Below are 17422 nucleotides of genomic sequence, written 5' to 3' on the forward strand. Positions count from 1 at the left end.
AAAGGCCCGGCAAAGAAGGGAGAGAAGGTATCCAAGTGAAAACATGATGCTGGCCAGGATGGAAATAACTGCAGAAGATGGAGATACCTTAAAACAGACAAGCACAGAAAGCTGACGGTGCTAGAGATGCAGAGTGAAGGGTGCACATTTTTGATGATGATGTACTTCTAGTGACTGAACAGTTTAAAATACTATTTTTTACCAAGTTTCATAAAAATGCAGAACTTTGTTTAGCCGTTTTTTTTAAAACTATATTGTTAGCACACAATATGTTAGAATCTAGATGTGAGGTGTCCCCCTAAAGCTCGAGTGAGACAATGCAAGAGGGTTTAGAGGTGAAAAGATTGGGTTATGAGGGCCTTAAATCAGTGCATTAATCCACTGACAGGAATTAAGTGAGTGGTAACTGTAGGCAGGTAGGGTGTGGCTAGAGGGCATAGGTCACTGGGGTATGCCTTTGGGGTCCGTATGGTGAGGAGAGCTCTCTGTTTCTTGGTGGCTGTGTCCTGAGCCGCTTTCCTCCACCACACTCTTTTGCCATGATGTTCTGCCTCACTTCAGGCCCCAAGAATGGAGTTGGTCATCGATGGACTGAGACCTCTGAAAACATGAGCCCCAAAATAAACTTTTCCTCCTCTTCAGTATTCTTGTCAGGTCTTTTGGTTGTAGCAGTGAAAAATAAGCTGATTAAAACAGAACATTTCATTGTTTTGGGGGAAGTAACATAGGTCACTAATAGAATGTCTCCAAAATTGAGTTGCTGTAGGGAAAACACCTTACCCCACTAGTTTTGAGAGATTTCTTCTTGGCTCCCAGGAGGAAGGATTCCCTAACATTGGCACATACAAGTCACCTCGACACAAATGCCTTGTGGTGTGGAAAAACTCAAATTCATCCTTATGTTCTCCTCTCCCTCTCTATCAGTGTGGATTTACTCCCCTGAACCCAGAGACATGTAGGGGCCTGACTCCCCAAAATTGGTTTTATCCATATGTCAAGCAATCTGAACTTTCCAGTGACATCACTGAGATAGTGCCCCTCAAAAGAGCATTAGTTCCTTTTCTAGATTAATGATATTCAGATTGATAATTCTGCCTTTTTCATTTCATTTCCTGAAAATCAGGGTTAAATATGAAATGCCAATCCTCACTCTAAACTTTCCCTATTCAGAACATCAGTTGATGACTTCACTGGGTTTTATGGTGCTTTCTGATTTTGGTAGTCTACCCAAGAAAGGAGTTTGAAAGTTGCTGTAGACTTTTAACAATTGCTTACCCATGTCCTACCTGAAATATCTCATGTTTATGAAAAGAATTTTTTTTTGAAAAGAATCTTTAATAAAGCTGAATATATGGGGCTTGGAAAAAATGTAAAATGTTGCTCTATCTCTGAGATTAAGTTGAGGCAAACAGAGAAATCTTGCACTGCAGGTGTATTTGAAAATCAGACCCAGAATAGGAAGGGCTAAAAAAAGATTCACACATAGGAAATTATATTACTTCCCAGCTACAAGAGTTAAGACTACCCTCCAATTCTGGGTACCTTATCTTCCCCCTTTTTTGTGTGTGTGGGGGAATGTTAGTTACCAGAGATTGAACTCAGGGGCACTTAACAACTAAGCCATATCCCTAGCCCTTTTTTTGTATTTTATTAGAGACAGGGTCTCACTGAGTTGCTTAGCGCCTCACCGTTGCTGAGGCTGGCTTTGAACTCTCAGTTCTCCTACCTCAACCTCTGAAGCTGCTGGGATTATAGGCATGAGCCACCGGGCCTGGCTTATCTTCTCCTTTGATTCTATGTCCAAAGCAGCCCTCTACCTCAGAAGACAATAATCCACAGATGTTAGCCTCTAATTCTGATCTGCAAACAAGGGTGGTGAGTATACACACAGTTTACATTCCAAGGAACAATGAACTAAAAATTTTCAAAACACAACCTCTAACACAAAGGCTTACAAAAAAGAACGTGGGCAATCACCAAAAATCAAAAGAAAGCAAACTCTGTTATGGTATAAAGAAGGGAAGAACTTTACAAGAAAAACAATGCACTCTCTCCCATAAGCTAACAATACTCACACAGTCTTGTCACAAAATCTGTCTTCTCCTGAATAAAGCAGAGCATTCTAGATATCAACTTATCAATAAACTGCTAAAATTTCCTTCTCTCACCTAAGAATCCCTCAAATTATCAAATTTAGGAAAAAATACAACTTATTTATCTGTTCACCTGTCTTCCTCAGCATTTTTTTGAAAAAAAAAAAAGAAATGTTATCATACTATCACCTATTTAAAGCCCTAACTATTGGACAATACAAAACTTTAAAGGACAGTATAAAACAACTAGCCCAGGCACTTAAAATATTATAACATAATGAACAACCACAAAAAACTGGAGCATTGTTCTAGATTAAAAAAGTGATAACTAAATGTAATAAGAAATTCTTCACTAGAAGCAAGAACAGGAAACATTATTGGGACAAGTAGGAAAAACTGTAAAACTGTACCAATATTAATGTCTCACGTATGATAATATGAATTGCTAATGTTTAAAAACAATTTTTTTTGTTAAGAGACACAGTATTTTGGGGAATGCACTGTCACAACTTCTGCAGCCAATTCTCAAAAATGATTTAGGAAAAAAAAAAATGTGTTTTTGTGCATGTGACTACAAACAGGGAGATGAAGCAAATGAGATAAAAAATTAACTGTCAAATTTGGTAGGATATATAGTCTTGCCAATTTTTTACTAGTCTTTTCTGAATGTCTGAAACTTTCCAAATAAGTAACTGAGGAAAAATAAAATTTTACTCACTAGTTGCTTGACTTTAACTGCCTGTGGAACACCAGCTGGCTGTGAAAGAAGGGGGCCCGGCTGGGCAAGTTTGATTTGGACTGGAGTGCCAATGACAGGTTTGTCAGGTGTGGTCCCAGCAGAAGAAATGACAGGTTTCACAGATGGAATACAAAGAGCTGCAGCTGAAGTTTCTCCAAAAGTTACTGATGGAAGAGCCAGTGTTACTGCTGCTCCAGAGACTACTGGTTTCTCAGGTTGAAGTGAGACATTTGTTACTGTATTTGGTACCGATGTCACAAGTGGTTTTGAAGTCTGAAGCAAAACAGTTCCAGCTGTAGTTCCTCCTGGTACAGAAGCTGGACCCACAGAATGTAGTGTCACAACTCCAGTTTTTGTACCCCCTGGACCAGCAAGTGGATTCAGAGCTTGCACAGATACAGTTCTAGGTGTTGTTGTTCCAGAAACAATGATGGGCTTTTCAGACTGGGCTGAAGAAACTGTAGTTGTTGCCACAGGAGGTGTTGCTGTTGAGGTACAGGTGGTAATAACCACCTCACCAGAAGTCTGCTGAACACACTGCTGAATGAAGCTCTGGGAGTTAGGTAGAAGTTGTCGTAAGGCAGTAACACTTTTCTGGAAACATGAAGAAAAAGAAGTAAATACTGAAAATAAGTTACAAGTAAAAACACTTCTCTCTCATATTTATAACATAAAGCAAATCAAAACTACATCAAGTGTTACAGTTGAGAAAACCTATTTTATCCAATCAGTATAAGATACAATTTAAAACCCAAAAGTGATTTTTCAATGTGAAATTATCATTTTCAGTATAAAACTTATTTTGGATATCTCAATTACCAACTTGGTAAAATAAAACACTATCCATAATCAGTGTAACTCCACATCACATACAACCACAAGAAAGGGAAGTTATACTCCATGTATGTATAATATGTAAAAATACATTCTACTGTCATGTATAACTAAAAAGAACAAATTAAAAAAACACTATCATATTTCTCTGTATTCTATTCATCTAAACTCTTTAAAAGATCATTGCTGACTTTAGTAGCCATAAATTTACAATGCAGCAGAATTTCTTGTAAAATAACTTAAAAACTTTGGATAGAAATTGTCTTTACATTGAAATAGAGCTAATACAAACAAATGGATTTTTACAATCTAAAACAATTTTCTTGAGTTATTAGCACATTTTCTGACTAAGTTTTGAATCAAGTGTTTATCTTTGTATCTTTTACTAAAAGAACAAAGACAATTCAAGTGAAAAACTGTAGATTTTGCCTTTTCACTCCTGGGATTTTTGTTTGTAAAAATGAAAAAAAAAGATATGAAAATACAAAAATGGTAAGTTATCTTCATGAGCTGTTTGGTAAGATTTCCTTATTGTGACACTTAAAATTCAGTCACATTGCTTATTAAGAGTTAGAAACAATGGAAATACTCAAAGAATAAATTTTTTTAAAAAAAAATAAACCAGGCAGAATGGTGCATGCCTGGAATCCCAGCAACTTGAGAGTCTGAGGAAGGAGGATTGCAACTCTGAGGCCAGCCTCAGCAACTTAGCAAGACCCTGTCTCAAAGTAGAAAATAAAAAAGGGCTGGTGATGTAGTTCAGTGGTTATGTGCCCCTGGATTTAATCCCCAGTTTCAAAAATAAATAAATAAAAGCAAAAGCACAGTTTATACACACACACACACACACACACACACACACACACATACACAAACACACACACAGATAGATAGAGATAGAGATAGATAGATAGTAACAAAGGAAAACAGAAAACCCTTCAAAAACTTTTTTCCAAAATATGAAAATGGCAGAAAACAAACAGCTGGAAATACATGGAAAAATGATTTAAGTAAGTTTAAACAGGAGATTCTCAGAAAACTATAATTGGAAAGAAATATTCAATAATAAGAGAGACAATGCAAATGAATATTTGAATTAATTATCTTTTCATTACCCGACCAGAGTTAAACTAAAATGTTAATTCCTTCATCCCTATGTAATACCCAACCCCCAAAAGCTCTCAGGGATGATCAAAAAGATCTCTCAAGAAAAGAGTCTAAGAAAGATCCTTAAAAAAAAAAATGGATACAGGGCTGGGGACGTGGCTCAAGCGGTAGCGCGCTCGCCTGGCATGCGTGCGGCCCGGGTTCGATCCTTAGCACCACCTACAAAAAAGATGTTGTGTCCGCCGAAAACTAAAAAAAATAAATATTAAAAAAATTCTCTCTCTCTCTCTCTCTCTTTAAAAAAAATGGATACAAAGTGCAAATCCTTCATAGTAATATTTGTAATTTACAGGTAATGTTATCTAGCAACAGGTAAAACGGCCTAAATTCTAGACCTGTAAGTTTGATTTTAAAAAATAATGTTAGTAGATTTAAATGGTCCTCTCTAAAATGGAAACTACTACTTAGCTCCAAAATTATATGTAAAGGATCTAGCAGAGCATCTGTTATGGTTTAGATTTTTTTTTTCTTTGAGTGGGGTGGATTTACTCACGATTGAACCCAGGCATACCCACTAAGCCACATCCCCAGTCCTTTTAAATTTTTATTTTGAAACAGGGTCTTGCTTAAATTGCTGAAGCTGGCATCAGACTTGCAATCCTCCTGCCTCAGCCTCCCAAGTTGCTGGAATTATAGGTGGATGCCACCACACCTGGCTGCTTGGGATGTTAAATGTCCTTGAAAGACCCATGTGTTAAAGACCTGATCCCCAGCCCCAGCATGTTGCTACTGAGAGACGGCAGAAATTTTAAGAGGTGGGGCCTACTCTTTGGGTTATTTGAACCATGCCTTCAAAGTGGATTGTGGGGCTTAGTCTTTTCTTCTTTCTTCCTTTCATCACCAAGCCATGAAGTTAGCAGTTTCACTCTGCCATGTACTCCTGACACTGTATTGCCTCACAGAGGGCCAAAGCAATGGGACCAGCTGATCATGGACTAGAACCTCTAAAACTGTGTAACAAAATATTTCTCTTTAAAAGTCTAACATCTCAGGTATATGTTATAGTAATCGATAGCTAACTAACAACATCTGCTACATAAATTTTCCTCCTTCTCCTTCACAGTATAAACACTAAGTACAAAACACACATACTCAAAGAGAGTGAGTCATTATTATGAAATGCAGTACCTAGAGCTGAAGACCTTTCCAACGAAAGGGATTCAGGAAGAAATGCCTCTAATTTCTCAATCAAGTGGACAAATGAGTCATACGAAAAGAGCATGAATCATTTCACAAATAGCTCATCATCTTTTTAGGCAAATTTATCCAATCCTAGTTATGGATTGTAGAAGTGTAAAGGACAAATCTCTTTCATATATATGTGCTTAAAATATATAATGATCCTTTGACTTCATTTCCCCAGATCAAGTCTTCTCTGGCTAATACATTCTCAGTCTCTTTAATTACACTTCATATCACATGACTTATCCTAATCAATTTAGTTACCTACTCAGAAATACTTTCTGGTGTTAAAACATCTTATGAAAACAGGATGCTTACATCTTCCTTTCCACTCCTCTTTCATGAAGCAACAAAAGGAGTTTTTAAAGCCTCCTTCATCTCCCCTAGACAACTAACCCAAAAATTTCAAAAGGCAACTCCTCATTCTATTTTTTTTTTTAAGAGAGAGAGACAGAATTTTAATATTTATTTTTTAGTTTTCGGTGGACACAACATCTTTGTATGTGGTGCTGAGGATCGAACCCGGGCTGCACGCATGCCAGGCGAGCGCACTACTGCTTGAGCCACATCCCCAACCCCTCCTCATTTTATTATGTCAAAATTTATGGGATGAGTTAGGCATGGTGGTGCACACCTGTCATCTCAGCAACCTGGGAGGCTAAGGCAGAAGGATCAGAAGCTCAAGGTCACCTTTACAATTTGATGAGACCCTAAACAACTTAGCAAGATCCAGTTTCAAAATAAAATATTAAAAGGCCAAGTGCAGTGGCACACAAGCCTGTAATCCTAGTGGCTCAGGAGGCTGAGGCAGAGGACAATCATGAATTCAAAGCCAGTCTCAGCAACTTAGTGAGGCCCTAAACAATTCAAGAGACCCTGTCACTAAATAAAATATTATAAAGGGCTGGGGATGTGGCTCAGTAGTAAAACATCCCTTGATTCAATAACCCCACCCCCCACCCCAAAAAAAAAAAACATGGCTTTTTGGTTCATTAGAGCCCAGACTCTTTAATGACTTCTTTTTTAAAATTTTTTTTTTAAAGAGAGAGAGAGAAATTTTTTAATATTTATTTTTTAGTTTTCGGTGGACATAACATCTTTGTTTGTATGTGGTGTTGAGGATCGAACCCGGGCCACACGCATGCCAGGTGAGTGCGATACCGCTTGAGCCACATCCCCAGTCCTCTTTAATGACCTTATACATTTCAATTTAATTCCTTTTTAACTTCTGAGAATATAAATGGGATATTTTTAAGTCTGCAAAAATAAGCTCCTATTATCCAAGCTACTGCCATCCAGATTCTATAACTTCAATAAACCATAGGTTATGCCTAACAATATAAATTAATTTTTTTTTTTTAAAGAGAGAGTGAGAGAGGGAGAGAGAGAGAGAATTTTAATATTCATTTTCCAGTCATCGGCAGACACAACATCCTTGTTTTGTATGTGGTGCTGAGGATTGAACCCGGGCCGCACGCATGCCAGGCGAGCACGCTACCGCTTGAGCCACATCCCCAGCCCCATAAATTAATTTTTTAAATTATAATTTTCCCACCAAATTTGGCACTATTATGGTTTTTCACTTTAAGAGAACATGAAATTAGGACAAATTAGAAAACCCTATTTTCTCACAATCACAAGAATTTGAATGTATTCCTGTACAATTGTTAAACAATATAACATTATATTCACGAATGAGATATTATTCCTGTTTTCTCAAAATGTTCAAATGAAAACAATACTATGACTGAGCCTTACAGTTTACAAAAGTACTAAAGTTCCTTCTCACATTGTTATATCTTCACACTAAATTACTGTCATGTTGAATATTCAGGTTTCAAATTATTTTAAAGAAATCTAATCCATATAATTTCTTCAAAGAATGTGACTCTACCTTAAGAAAAGGAACTAGATGAGGCTGAGGTGAAGACTTCAGTTCAACGTACAATTTCCTTGTAAATTCTTCTGCTTCAATTTTTGCATCCTAAAGAATGGGAGAAATAAAACACATAGGTCTACAAATTTTCAGAAGAGGCAAAAGCTAGGGATGGTGATGCACAACTGTAGTCCTAGTTAAAATCATAAGGGTAAAGAAGGAGGATCACTTGAGCGCAAGAGTTTGAGGTCAGCCTGGACAGCACAGGAAGACCCTGTCTTTTAAAGAAAAATTTAATTTAATTTAAAGATAAAAGAAGCAAACTCTGGGGGTATAGCTCAGTGCTTGGTTGCATGCATGAGTCCCTACGATTGATCCTCAGCACTGCACAATTAAATAAAGAAAGGAGGCAAAGATTTGAAGCTTTTCACAAGTTCATCATTACATGGGAGCATTTTTTTCATTCACCAGAGAAATTAGTAAACCTAAATAATAGAAATGTATATTGAAAGAGAATACATTGAAGGAATGATTTTTCTTCTTGTGGGGGTGGAGGACATTCCAGTAAAAAAAAAAAAAAGTGAGAGAAGAGCTACATTATTACATCTTTCAAGAACAATTAAGAAGTAAAGACACAGGAGTTTCTTAGGATAGAAAGAAGAAGTTATCTGGAGGACTTTAAAGTTTTTGTTTTGTTTCTATAATTATTAATTATCTTAAGCTAAGATTATATTTTTAGAGTAATACTGAGTCCATAATAGCTGTCCCAAAGAACTTAGAAATGTTTACTTATTATTTTATATTCTAAGCACTTCAGGGATCTGTAAAGTTTAAAATATTTTTACATTAATACCAATCTTTTTTGCATTTTTCACTGTTGAAATATACCCTAAAGCTGTAAAGACAAGAACATGTAAAACTAATGGGAAGAAGCAATAGCAAAGTGAAAGAGTTGTCATCATACTCTACACTGCTGTGCATTTATAGTTATGAAAAAAATTATGTTAGTTCTACTTTAAAACATTCTCTCTTTTTTTTTTTTTTTTGGTGGTGGTTGGGGGGGAGTGCAGGTACCAGAGATTGAACTCAGGGGCACTCAACCACTGAACCACAGCCCCAGCCCTATTTTGTATTTTATTTATTTAGAGACAGGGTTCTCACTGAATTGCTTAGCGCCTCGCTAAATTGCTGGGGCTGGCTTTGAACACCCAATCCTCCTATCTCAGCCTCCAGAGACGCTGGGATTACAGGCATGTACCACCGCCCCCAGCTAAAACATTCTTGATGTAGTAAAAATTAGTATTATTAAATCTCAACTCTTCAGTAGACAGACATCTTTTTAATATTGTACATAACAAAGTGGAGGCCACACATAAAGGACTTCTACTGCAGGCCAAAGAAAGATGCTCACAGAAAAGTAGTTTATGATTGAATTACTAGCTAAATTAGCAGCTTTTTTTCCATTTTTGCTAGAAAGAATTACGAAACTGTGGTTATTCAGACTTGGATATTTAGAAAATACTTTCTCAAAAACAAATAAAACGAACTCCATTTCTATGAGGAAAGCAACTGAAAGTATTTATTGTTAATGATAAAAATTAAAGCTCCCAAGACAAAATAATAATTTGTTTGTTTGTTCAGTACTGGGGATTGAAGCCAGAGATATTTACCCACTGAGTCAAATCCCTAGCCCTTTTTTTAAAAAAATATTTTTTTGAAAATTAATATTTATTTTTTTTTAGTTTTCGGCGGACACATATCTTTATTTGTATGTGGTGCTGAGGATCAAACCCAGTGCCTCATGTACGCTAGGCAAGTGTTCTACCACTAAGCCACAACTCCAGTCCCATCTCCAGCCCTTTTTTTATATTTTGTTTAAAAACGGGGTCTTGTTCAGTTGCTTAGGGCCTCACTAAGTTGCAGAGGCTGGCTTTGAACTATGTTCCTCCTGCCTCAGCCTCCCCAGCCACTGGGATTACAGGCATACACCACCACCCATGGCATAAATTTGGAAAAATATATAATGACTTCTCCTAGCCTGATAGCTTCCCAGAACTTTAAAAAAAAAAAAAAAAAAAAAAAAAAAAAACCTCTTGACAAGATCATTTGGGAAATTAATGAACATGATATCTGGTATCTTAAATAAAGTATGTGAAAACATTTGGAAGATCTGTATAACATAACTCAATTAGTCAACATTTTCCAAATGACCAATGCATACTATTACAAAAACCACACAAAAACCAGTCACTCTCCTAATACTCAACAAATTAACACATCACAAAGTAAAGTAAATGTAGAAGCAGGCCTGAGAATCCAACTTCCTATTATTTAAGTCAGACATTAAAAATATTTACAAAATGCAAAGCAATGTCATTTTTCTCAATTTTGTTTTGAAAACTACAGCTTTTATTTAAATGTTATTTATGTGAATATATAAAGGGTTTATCATTATTTTAAAATAAATATAATTTTAAAACCTTTCTGTTTTAATTTCAGGTCCAAAAAAAATAAAATCCCTTGAGTAGTCCCCAGTTTTTAAAAATATACAGGCATCCTGCCAGGTACAGTGACACATACCTATAATCCCAGCAAGTTGGGAGGCTGAGAAAGGAGGATATCAAGTTCAATGCCAGCCTCAGCAACTTGGTAAGGCTGTAAAAACCTTATTGAGGGCTGGGGCTGTAGCTCAATGGCACAGCACTTGCCTAGCATGTGTGAGGCACTAGGTTTGATTCTCAGCATCACATAAAATAAATAAAGGAATGCTATCTACAACTATATTTAAAAAATAAAAAATTTTATTGAGACCCTGTCTCTTGGGCTAGGGATATAGCTCAGTTGAGCGTGCTTGCCTTGCATGCACAAAGTCCTGGGTTCAATCCCTAGAACACACACACACACATACACACACACACACAAAAAAAAAAAAAAAAAAAAAAAAACACGGAGACCCTGTCTCAAAAAATTAAAAGGGTTAGGGATGTGGCTTACTAGCAAAAAAGTGTCTAAGTTCAATCCCTAGTACCTGCATGCCCCCAAAAAAGAATATACAGCTATCCTGAGGCCCAAATGTTTGAGAACTATTTATCTTAAGTTAGAAAGAATATTTGCTTAATTTCTAACTATTGTTATCTGTCCACAAAATTCACACAAATCTTTTGCATTTAGAAACATTAAAATGTTTTATGGGATCTATGTTCTTTTTCATTACAACTCTCCATCTAGGACATTTCATTTCTGAGGAACAAGTCATATTTACTTTCAAAACTAAAATACTTTGAAAAGGAAAAAGCAAAAACACAATGTTTACTTTTCAAAATGTACTCAAAACCATCCAAAGTATAAAATTGTTCATATGACTTAAATTTCTAAATATATAAAATTAAAATACTTTCCCAACTGAAAAACTAACTTTAAATATGCTCTATTTTTAATGCCTGACAGGAAGCATTTTTAAAAGTCATAAAGAAGACATCTGAATAAACTATGCTTGTTTTCCTGGACAATATTTGAAAAAAACATATACTGGGAAAAAGTGACCACATTTATATAATAAATACACAAAAATATTAATTATTTGATCATAGAAAACTGTAAATTATGAACAGTTTAGAAATCCAAAATAGGGGGCTGAGGTTGTGGCTCAGCAGTGTAGCACTCACCTAGCACGTTTAAGGACATGGTTTCAATCCTCAGCCCCACATAAAAATAAATAAAATAAAGGCATTGTATCCAACTGAAACTAAAAAATAGATATTAAAAAAAAGAAATCCAAAATAATGTTTACCTATTATATTCCCAGTATATGTCTTAAGCACAAATGAAATATATGATAATTTCTACTCCATCCTATATTATATGGAGTATTTTACCTGAAAGAGGATATAAAAGATCAAGGATGTATAATATGGTGGCTAAAAGATACTTGGCACTTGTAGAAACCTCAGAAATGATCACATTTACTCTTCTCATCTTACAAGGAAACTAAGGCCTAAAAATGTTAATTAATTTCCACAAGTCCTACAGCTTGGTGTTTGGAAGTATGAGAAATTAATTTCATCATTTATTGATAGCTGGCTTTCTGGCACTCAGCAATTCTAGTGACATTTTCCATGGTTGCTTTGGTAGCACATATACTAAAACTGAAATGATAAAGAAATTAGCAATAGTCCCCACGCAAGGATGACATGCAAGTTAGTGAAGCATTCTATATTATAAAAAAAAGGTTTTTTTCCCTAATGAAACAAAGAGTCAACCTTCTTTCCAAGGCCTTTTTTTTTTTAAGAGAAGGGAAACAAGGCTTGTATAGACAAAATAATATGCATCAAAATATCATGTTATATATGCATCTTATATATGCCAAAAAAAAAAAAAAAAAGCAGTATTAAGAAAAGGAATGCAACTGGCAGAGTTGTCCCAAGCCTGTAATCCCCCGGGCTCAGGAGGCAGAGGCAGGAGGATTGCAAGTTCAAAGCCAGTCTCAGCATTACAGTGAGGCCCTAAGCAACTTATATCCCATCTCAAAAAATTTTAAGAAGGGCTGGGGATTTATCTAAATTTTATCATCATTACAAAGCTTTTAAGAAGTAAAACCAGCCCCTCCCATTCTCTTTCTCCATCTTTCCTTGCCACCAGGTAGTGTGCATGAATGTACAGACCCATGCTCTCAAGAGCATCAACAATGCCAAAAAGAGAGATGAACACCAGGTCCTAATTAGGCCATGCTCCAAAGTTATTGTCCAGTTTCTAACTGTGATGATGAAGCAGGCTTACACTGGTGAATCTGAAATCACTGATGATCACAGAGCTCAGAAAATTGTTGTGAACCCCAAAGGCAGGTTAAACCAGTGTGGAGTGATCAGCCCCAGATCTGATGTACAGCTCAAAGACCTAGAAAAATGGCAGAATAATCTGCTCCCATTCTGTCAGGTAGTTTCATTCTACTGACAACCTCAGCTGGCATCATGGACTATGAAGTATCAAGACAAAAACTTTTTCACACAAGGGGCTGGGGCTGTAGCTCAGTGGTAAAGTGATTACCCAGTACATATGAAGCACTGGGTTTGATCTTCATCACCACAAAAAAATTTTAAAAAATAAAGAATTTGTTTTAAAAAAATTTTTTTCATACTGTATGGAAAATCCTGGGATACTTTTTCTAGGGATATAAAACAAATACAAATAAAATGCCTCAATGGACTCAGCTTCTTAAAAAAAATAAGAAGAAGAAGATGCAAAACCAAGGTTTATCAAGAAGTACCTTTAAAATAACATCATTAAAAATATAGAGAGGGCTGGGGTTGTAGCTCATTGGTAGAGTGCTCGCCTTGCATGTGGAGGTCACTAGGTTCAATCCTCAGTACCACATGAAAATAAAATAAAGGTATTGTGTCCATCTACAACTAAAATATATTTTTAAAAATATATAGAGAGGGCTGGGATTGTGGTTCAGTCAGTAGAGTGCCTGCCTCGCATGTGTGAAGCACTGGGTTCAATCCTCAACACCACATAAAAATAAGTAAATAAATAGAAGTATTATGTCCATCTACAACTAAGAAAATATTTTAAAATATAGATAGATAAATAAATATAGATACTTCCCAATTTTCAACAGATAAACCTTGCAAGATTTTATAATACTAACTTACCAAAAGTTGTTCTACCAGCTTCTTCACATTCTGCCCCATTTCTGGAGACTGTGATCCACTGCATGCTAGTTTTATTAACATTGCCAGGAAGTTCTTACATTTCTTCACGTTTTCTAGCATTGTCTACATATGGAAAAATAATCACAATTGTTAGCTAGCAAAGAAGAATCAAGAACAATGGTAAGGAACTGCATTAATGCAAGGTGCAAGTGAGAGCTCACCGGAGAAAGATCAGTCTGAGCAGCTGCTGAATTCTCTGCTTTGATATTAGGTTCATTTGAAGGGGTAGATGATGATCCCACACTTGAAGTCTTCAAGGTAGATACAGTATTTGCTGGCTTTACAGGAGTAACTGTGACAACATTGGTTGGCACAGCCACAGACTGAAATTAAATTTTACGTATTTAGAAATGCATTACTATGACACCCAAGTGGGCATCTCATTTCACCCTTATCAGTCTACAAATGAATCTTGACATCTTTGCTTTTATGTGATGGTGATGCTCTAATAGTCTACGGCAATGTAATGATATTAGAAGAGCTCTTAATTCTACCACATCTGGGTTACATTCTCATCTACCTTCCGACTCTTCATTGCCACCTACTGCAATATTAAGTACAGGCAAGTTATTCTCCTAATCCTGATTATTATTTGAAAAAAAAAGAAAATAATGGTACTTACTCTTCTAGGGTTGTCTGGAAATTAATACAATACAAGCCCTTAAAAATATTATTAATGCTTCTTCCAAAGTATATGAAAAAACAAGTCTTTATATGAAAACAAAGAATTTCCTGTCCTGCTATTTTCTTTTTCTTAAGTATAAAGCAGAGTGATCTACTGATTATCTTATATCCAGATATGCTGTTTTTATATAGACATTAAACATAAAAATATTACAAAATGTGATATTATTTTCACACTGAAAAGAATTTATTTTTTCTACACTATATCAGAATGAAGTGTGACTCTAGCACCACCTTCAGGACAAAAATTTTAATATAAGAAATCATGAGCTGGGTAAGAACACATTGAAATAAAGCAACAGTTTTATTTTTAAAACAAACACTAAAAGTTACATGTTGTAAGAAAAGTTTGAAGGGCAGAGGGGAAAGAATAGAATTCATAATTCACACATAAAACTAAATATTGCATCATCATTTTAATCTAAATGCTTATGTTCTACAGGCATATAACATAGAACGGTCAGGTTGCTATTATCCTCTACAAAATTTCTTTCTATGATAGTCAAGATAGCTCAATCTGAGTGTACACCAAAATTTTCCATTTGGGAAAGAGCGACACATATATCAGACAAGAATGTTTTGAAGGTAAAAAATGAGAAAGAAATTTAAAAGTGCTGATCAATGATGAGGACTAGAACTAATGATGTAATGGTAAAAAGAGATGAAAATTAAAATTACAAGTAAATTAGTAAAATTTTATTAAACATCAGAGAAATCCTCACAGGCAACATCAAAATGATGTTCATCTTATTCATACCTTTAGTTCTGCACTCCAGGGACAAATACTGTGCAGATTCTTCTAAAAATTTTCTAATTAACATTTAGGTTTATAGACAGTAAATAAGATTATTTCTTCAGAGTCTACCTTATAATCAGGCACAAACTCCCTGTAATACTATATTTAAGAAATTGTCACTAGTATCACAAATATGCAAAAGTGTAATCTGGAATTCTAGTTACTGATTGTGATGGCTTTTGATGACTGATGGGAAGGGGATTTCCAGGAATTACTGTCCCTCTACCTTATGAAGCAAAATAAGGTCCAATGAAATGTGAGTTCAGGAAAAGTATCCTACTGTTTGTGAGTAGTAGACTTACTTAAGGCATTTTACTTTCCTTGTCAATAATTCATCCTTTCCCTAAGCTATAGTTCCTAAAGGGCCCACATGTTAAAAACTTGGTGCTATAGGGAGATGGTAGAATCTTTGAGAGGTAGAACCTAGTGGGAGGACTTCCAACCACTGGGAGTGTGCCCTTGAAGGCAATACTGAGGCACAGCTCCTTCTTCCTCTTTTTTGCTTCCTTGCCATTAGGTGAACGGGCCTCCACTCATGTTCCTGCCATGATATACTGCACAATCAGTCATGGACTGAAACCCCAAAAACTGTGAGTCAAAATAAATCTTTCTTCTTTTTAATTTGATTTATCACAGTAATTTGTTACAATAATGTAAAGCTGACTAGCACATTCCAGCACAAATCTGTCCTTAATGATCCTTTCTAATATACCTACTACCTGTACCTTAAAGGATTCATGTACCTTCCATGCCAATCTCAAGTATTAAGGGACACAGGGAAGTATAAAATCCTGGTCTTCTCATCATAGTATTGGACAGCTGTTCTTAAACTCAATCATAATTCTACCTTAGACTCAATATTCTACCAGCCAAGGATATTTCCATTCTTTGCAAGACTGGATTACACTGATTAGGCATGTCTTGGGTACAAAAGAGAAAAAAATAAAATATGTGAATAGAATTTTGTGAAAAGAATCTGTGTGAAAATCAGTCACACATAGAGCTAGCAAAATGAACTATATTCAAATTTAGCGGACCAAATTACATTTCAAGGAGGGTCATTTTTTGTACCTGCTGAGGTTGTTCATATTGAATTAGAAATTCTAATTTTAAATCAAATTATTTGCACATTGACATTCTAATCTCACAACTAGCCAATTATATCTTCATCTTTAATATAACATACAACTGAACATTAAAGGACGGGTGCATATAACTGTAGCGCCTCAGAAGGCTGAGGCAGGAGGATCTAGAGTTCAAAGCCAACCTCAGCAACTTAGAGAGGCCCCATCTCAAAATGAAAAAATAAAAAGGGCTGACTGAGGATATGGCTCAGTGGTTAAGTAACTCTGGGTTCAATCCCCAGTACCCTAAAAAAAAAAAAAAACACTAAAGATTTCAAATTATTTTGTGTGTTATATTTACTATAGTGGAACATTTTTAACAATGTCTATCTAGGGAGAAAGCTCCTGATAAAAGGATGTTTGTGCTGCAACTACTGATGGATCCCCAGTTCACTAATGATTACTCCCTAAAGGTAAGGCAGAAGACTGAGGAGACCTTGTCTCCCTCTTTGTGTCTCAAAAAAAATGTACAGGTTTTCCAGGGAAGCCTTGCAGACTAGGACCACTTTCTTTATGATCCTGGTTCTTCCTGTTGTATTCAGGACTGAGACATTGCAAATGGAGCAAGAGCAGCAATGGCAGCAGCAGCAGATACACTTAGGGCTGAACACAAGGCTGTCAGTAGGAAGGTGAGGAACTATACCTTCCTTTCCTAGAAAGAGCAGATTATTACTGCTATAGTTGACCTGTCTTTAAAAGAAATGTAAAATTCAATTATGTTTGGACTGCTGATACTTAGTAAGGTTTTAGTTTCTTTTTTTAACTTTGGCACACTGATCTAAACCTGGTAGGAAGGATTCCAAACTAATGGTCTCATGAAGAGACTCCCAATTTGCATGCTGCCCTATTTTTTCTTGTCCTCATTCTGATACCAGAGAACAACTGTACAGATGGTTATTCCAGCCCTGAACTAGAAGATCTCCTCACTACCCCATTATAGGGTAGAAACTCATGCCCTGTAATGGGAGGGAAGGATTCCTGACCATTAATGACTTTTTTTCCCTTATAAACAATGGAGATTTGGGGGCTGGGATTTGTGGCTCAGTAGAAAAGTGCTCGGCTAGCACACATGAGGCTCTGGGTTTGATCCTCAGCACCACATAAAAATAAAGGTTTTTGTGTAAACCTACAACTAAAATTAAAAAAAAAACAGAAAAAAAGAAAGAAATGGAGGGGCTGGGGTTGTGGCTCAGAGGTAGAACGCTCATCTGGCACA

At 36.0% G+C, this 17422-nt stretch overlaps 1 protein-coding gene and 2 pseudogenes across 3 annotated transcripts in view; 2 read left to right on the forward strand and 1 right to left on the reverse strand.

Annotated features, from left to right (window-relative positions):
* Taf4b (TATA-box binding protein associated factor 4b) overlaps positions 1-17422 on the reverse strand; it is a 129063-nt gene that overhangs the window by 94306 nt on the left and 17335 nt on the right. For 2 of the 3 annotated variants that reach the window (XM_076836936.2, XM_076836937.2), the window contains exons 4-7: positions 13764-13925; positions 13543-13665; positions 7910-7999; positions 2812-3426 (exon numbers count right to left, since the gene is read on the reverse strand). In XM_076836936.2, coding sequence (XP_076693051.2) covers positions 2812-3426; positions 7910-7999; positions 13543-13665; positions 13764-13925 — 990 coding nt within the window. The remainder of the gene's footprint in view (positions 1-2811; positions 3427-7909; positions 8000-13542; positions 13666-13763; positions 13926-17422) is intronic. The other variant, XM_076836938.2, reaches the window with a different exon arrangement.
* On the forward strand, positions 8390-13056 carry LOC143382963 (small ribosomal subunit protein uS8 pseudogene; annotated as a pseudogene).
* LOC143383053 (U6 spliceosomal RNA) lies at positions 12011-12111 on the forward strand (annotated as a pseudogene).

This window comes from Callospermophilus lateralis, chromosome 17, assembly GCF_048772815.1.
Source record: "Callospermophilus lateralis isolate mCalLat2 chromosome 17, mCalLat2.hap1, whole genome shotgun sequence".
Lineage (NCBI taxonomy): Eukaryota > Metazoa > Chordata > Mammalia > Rodentia > Sciuridae > Callospermophilus > Callospermophilus lateralis.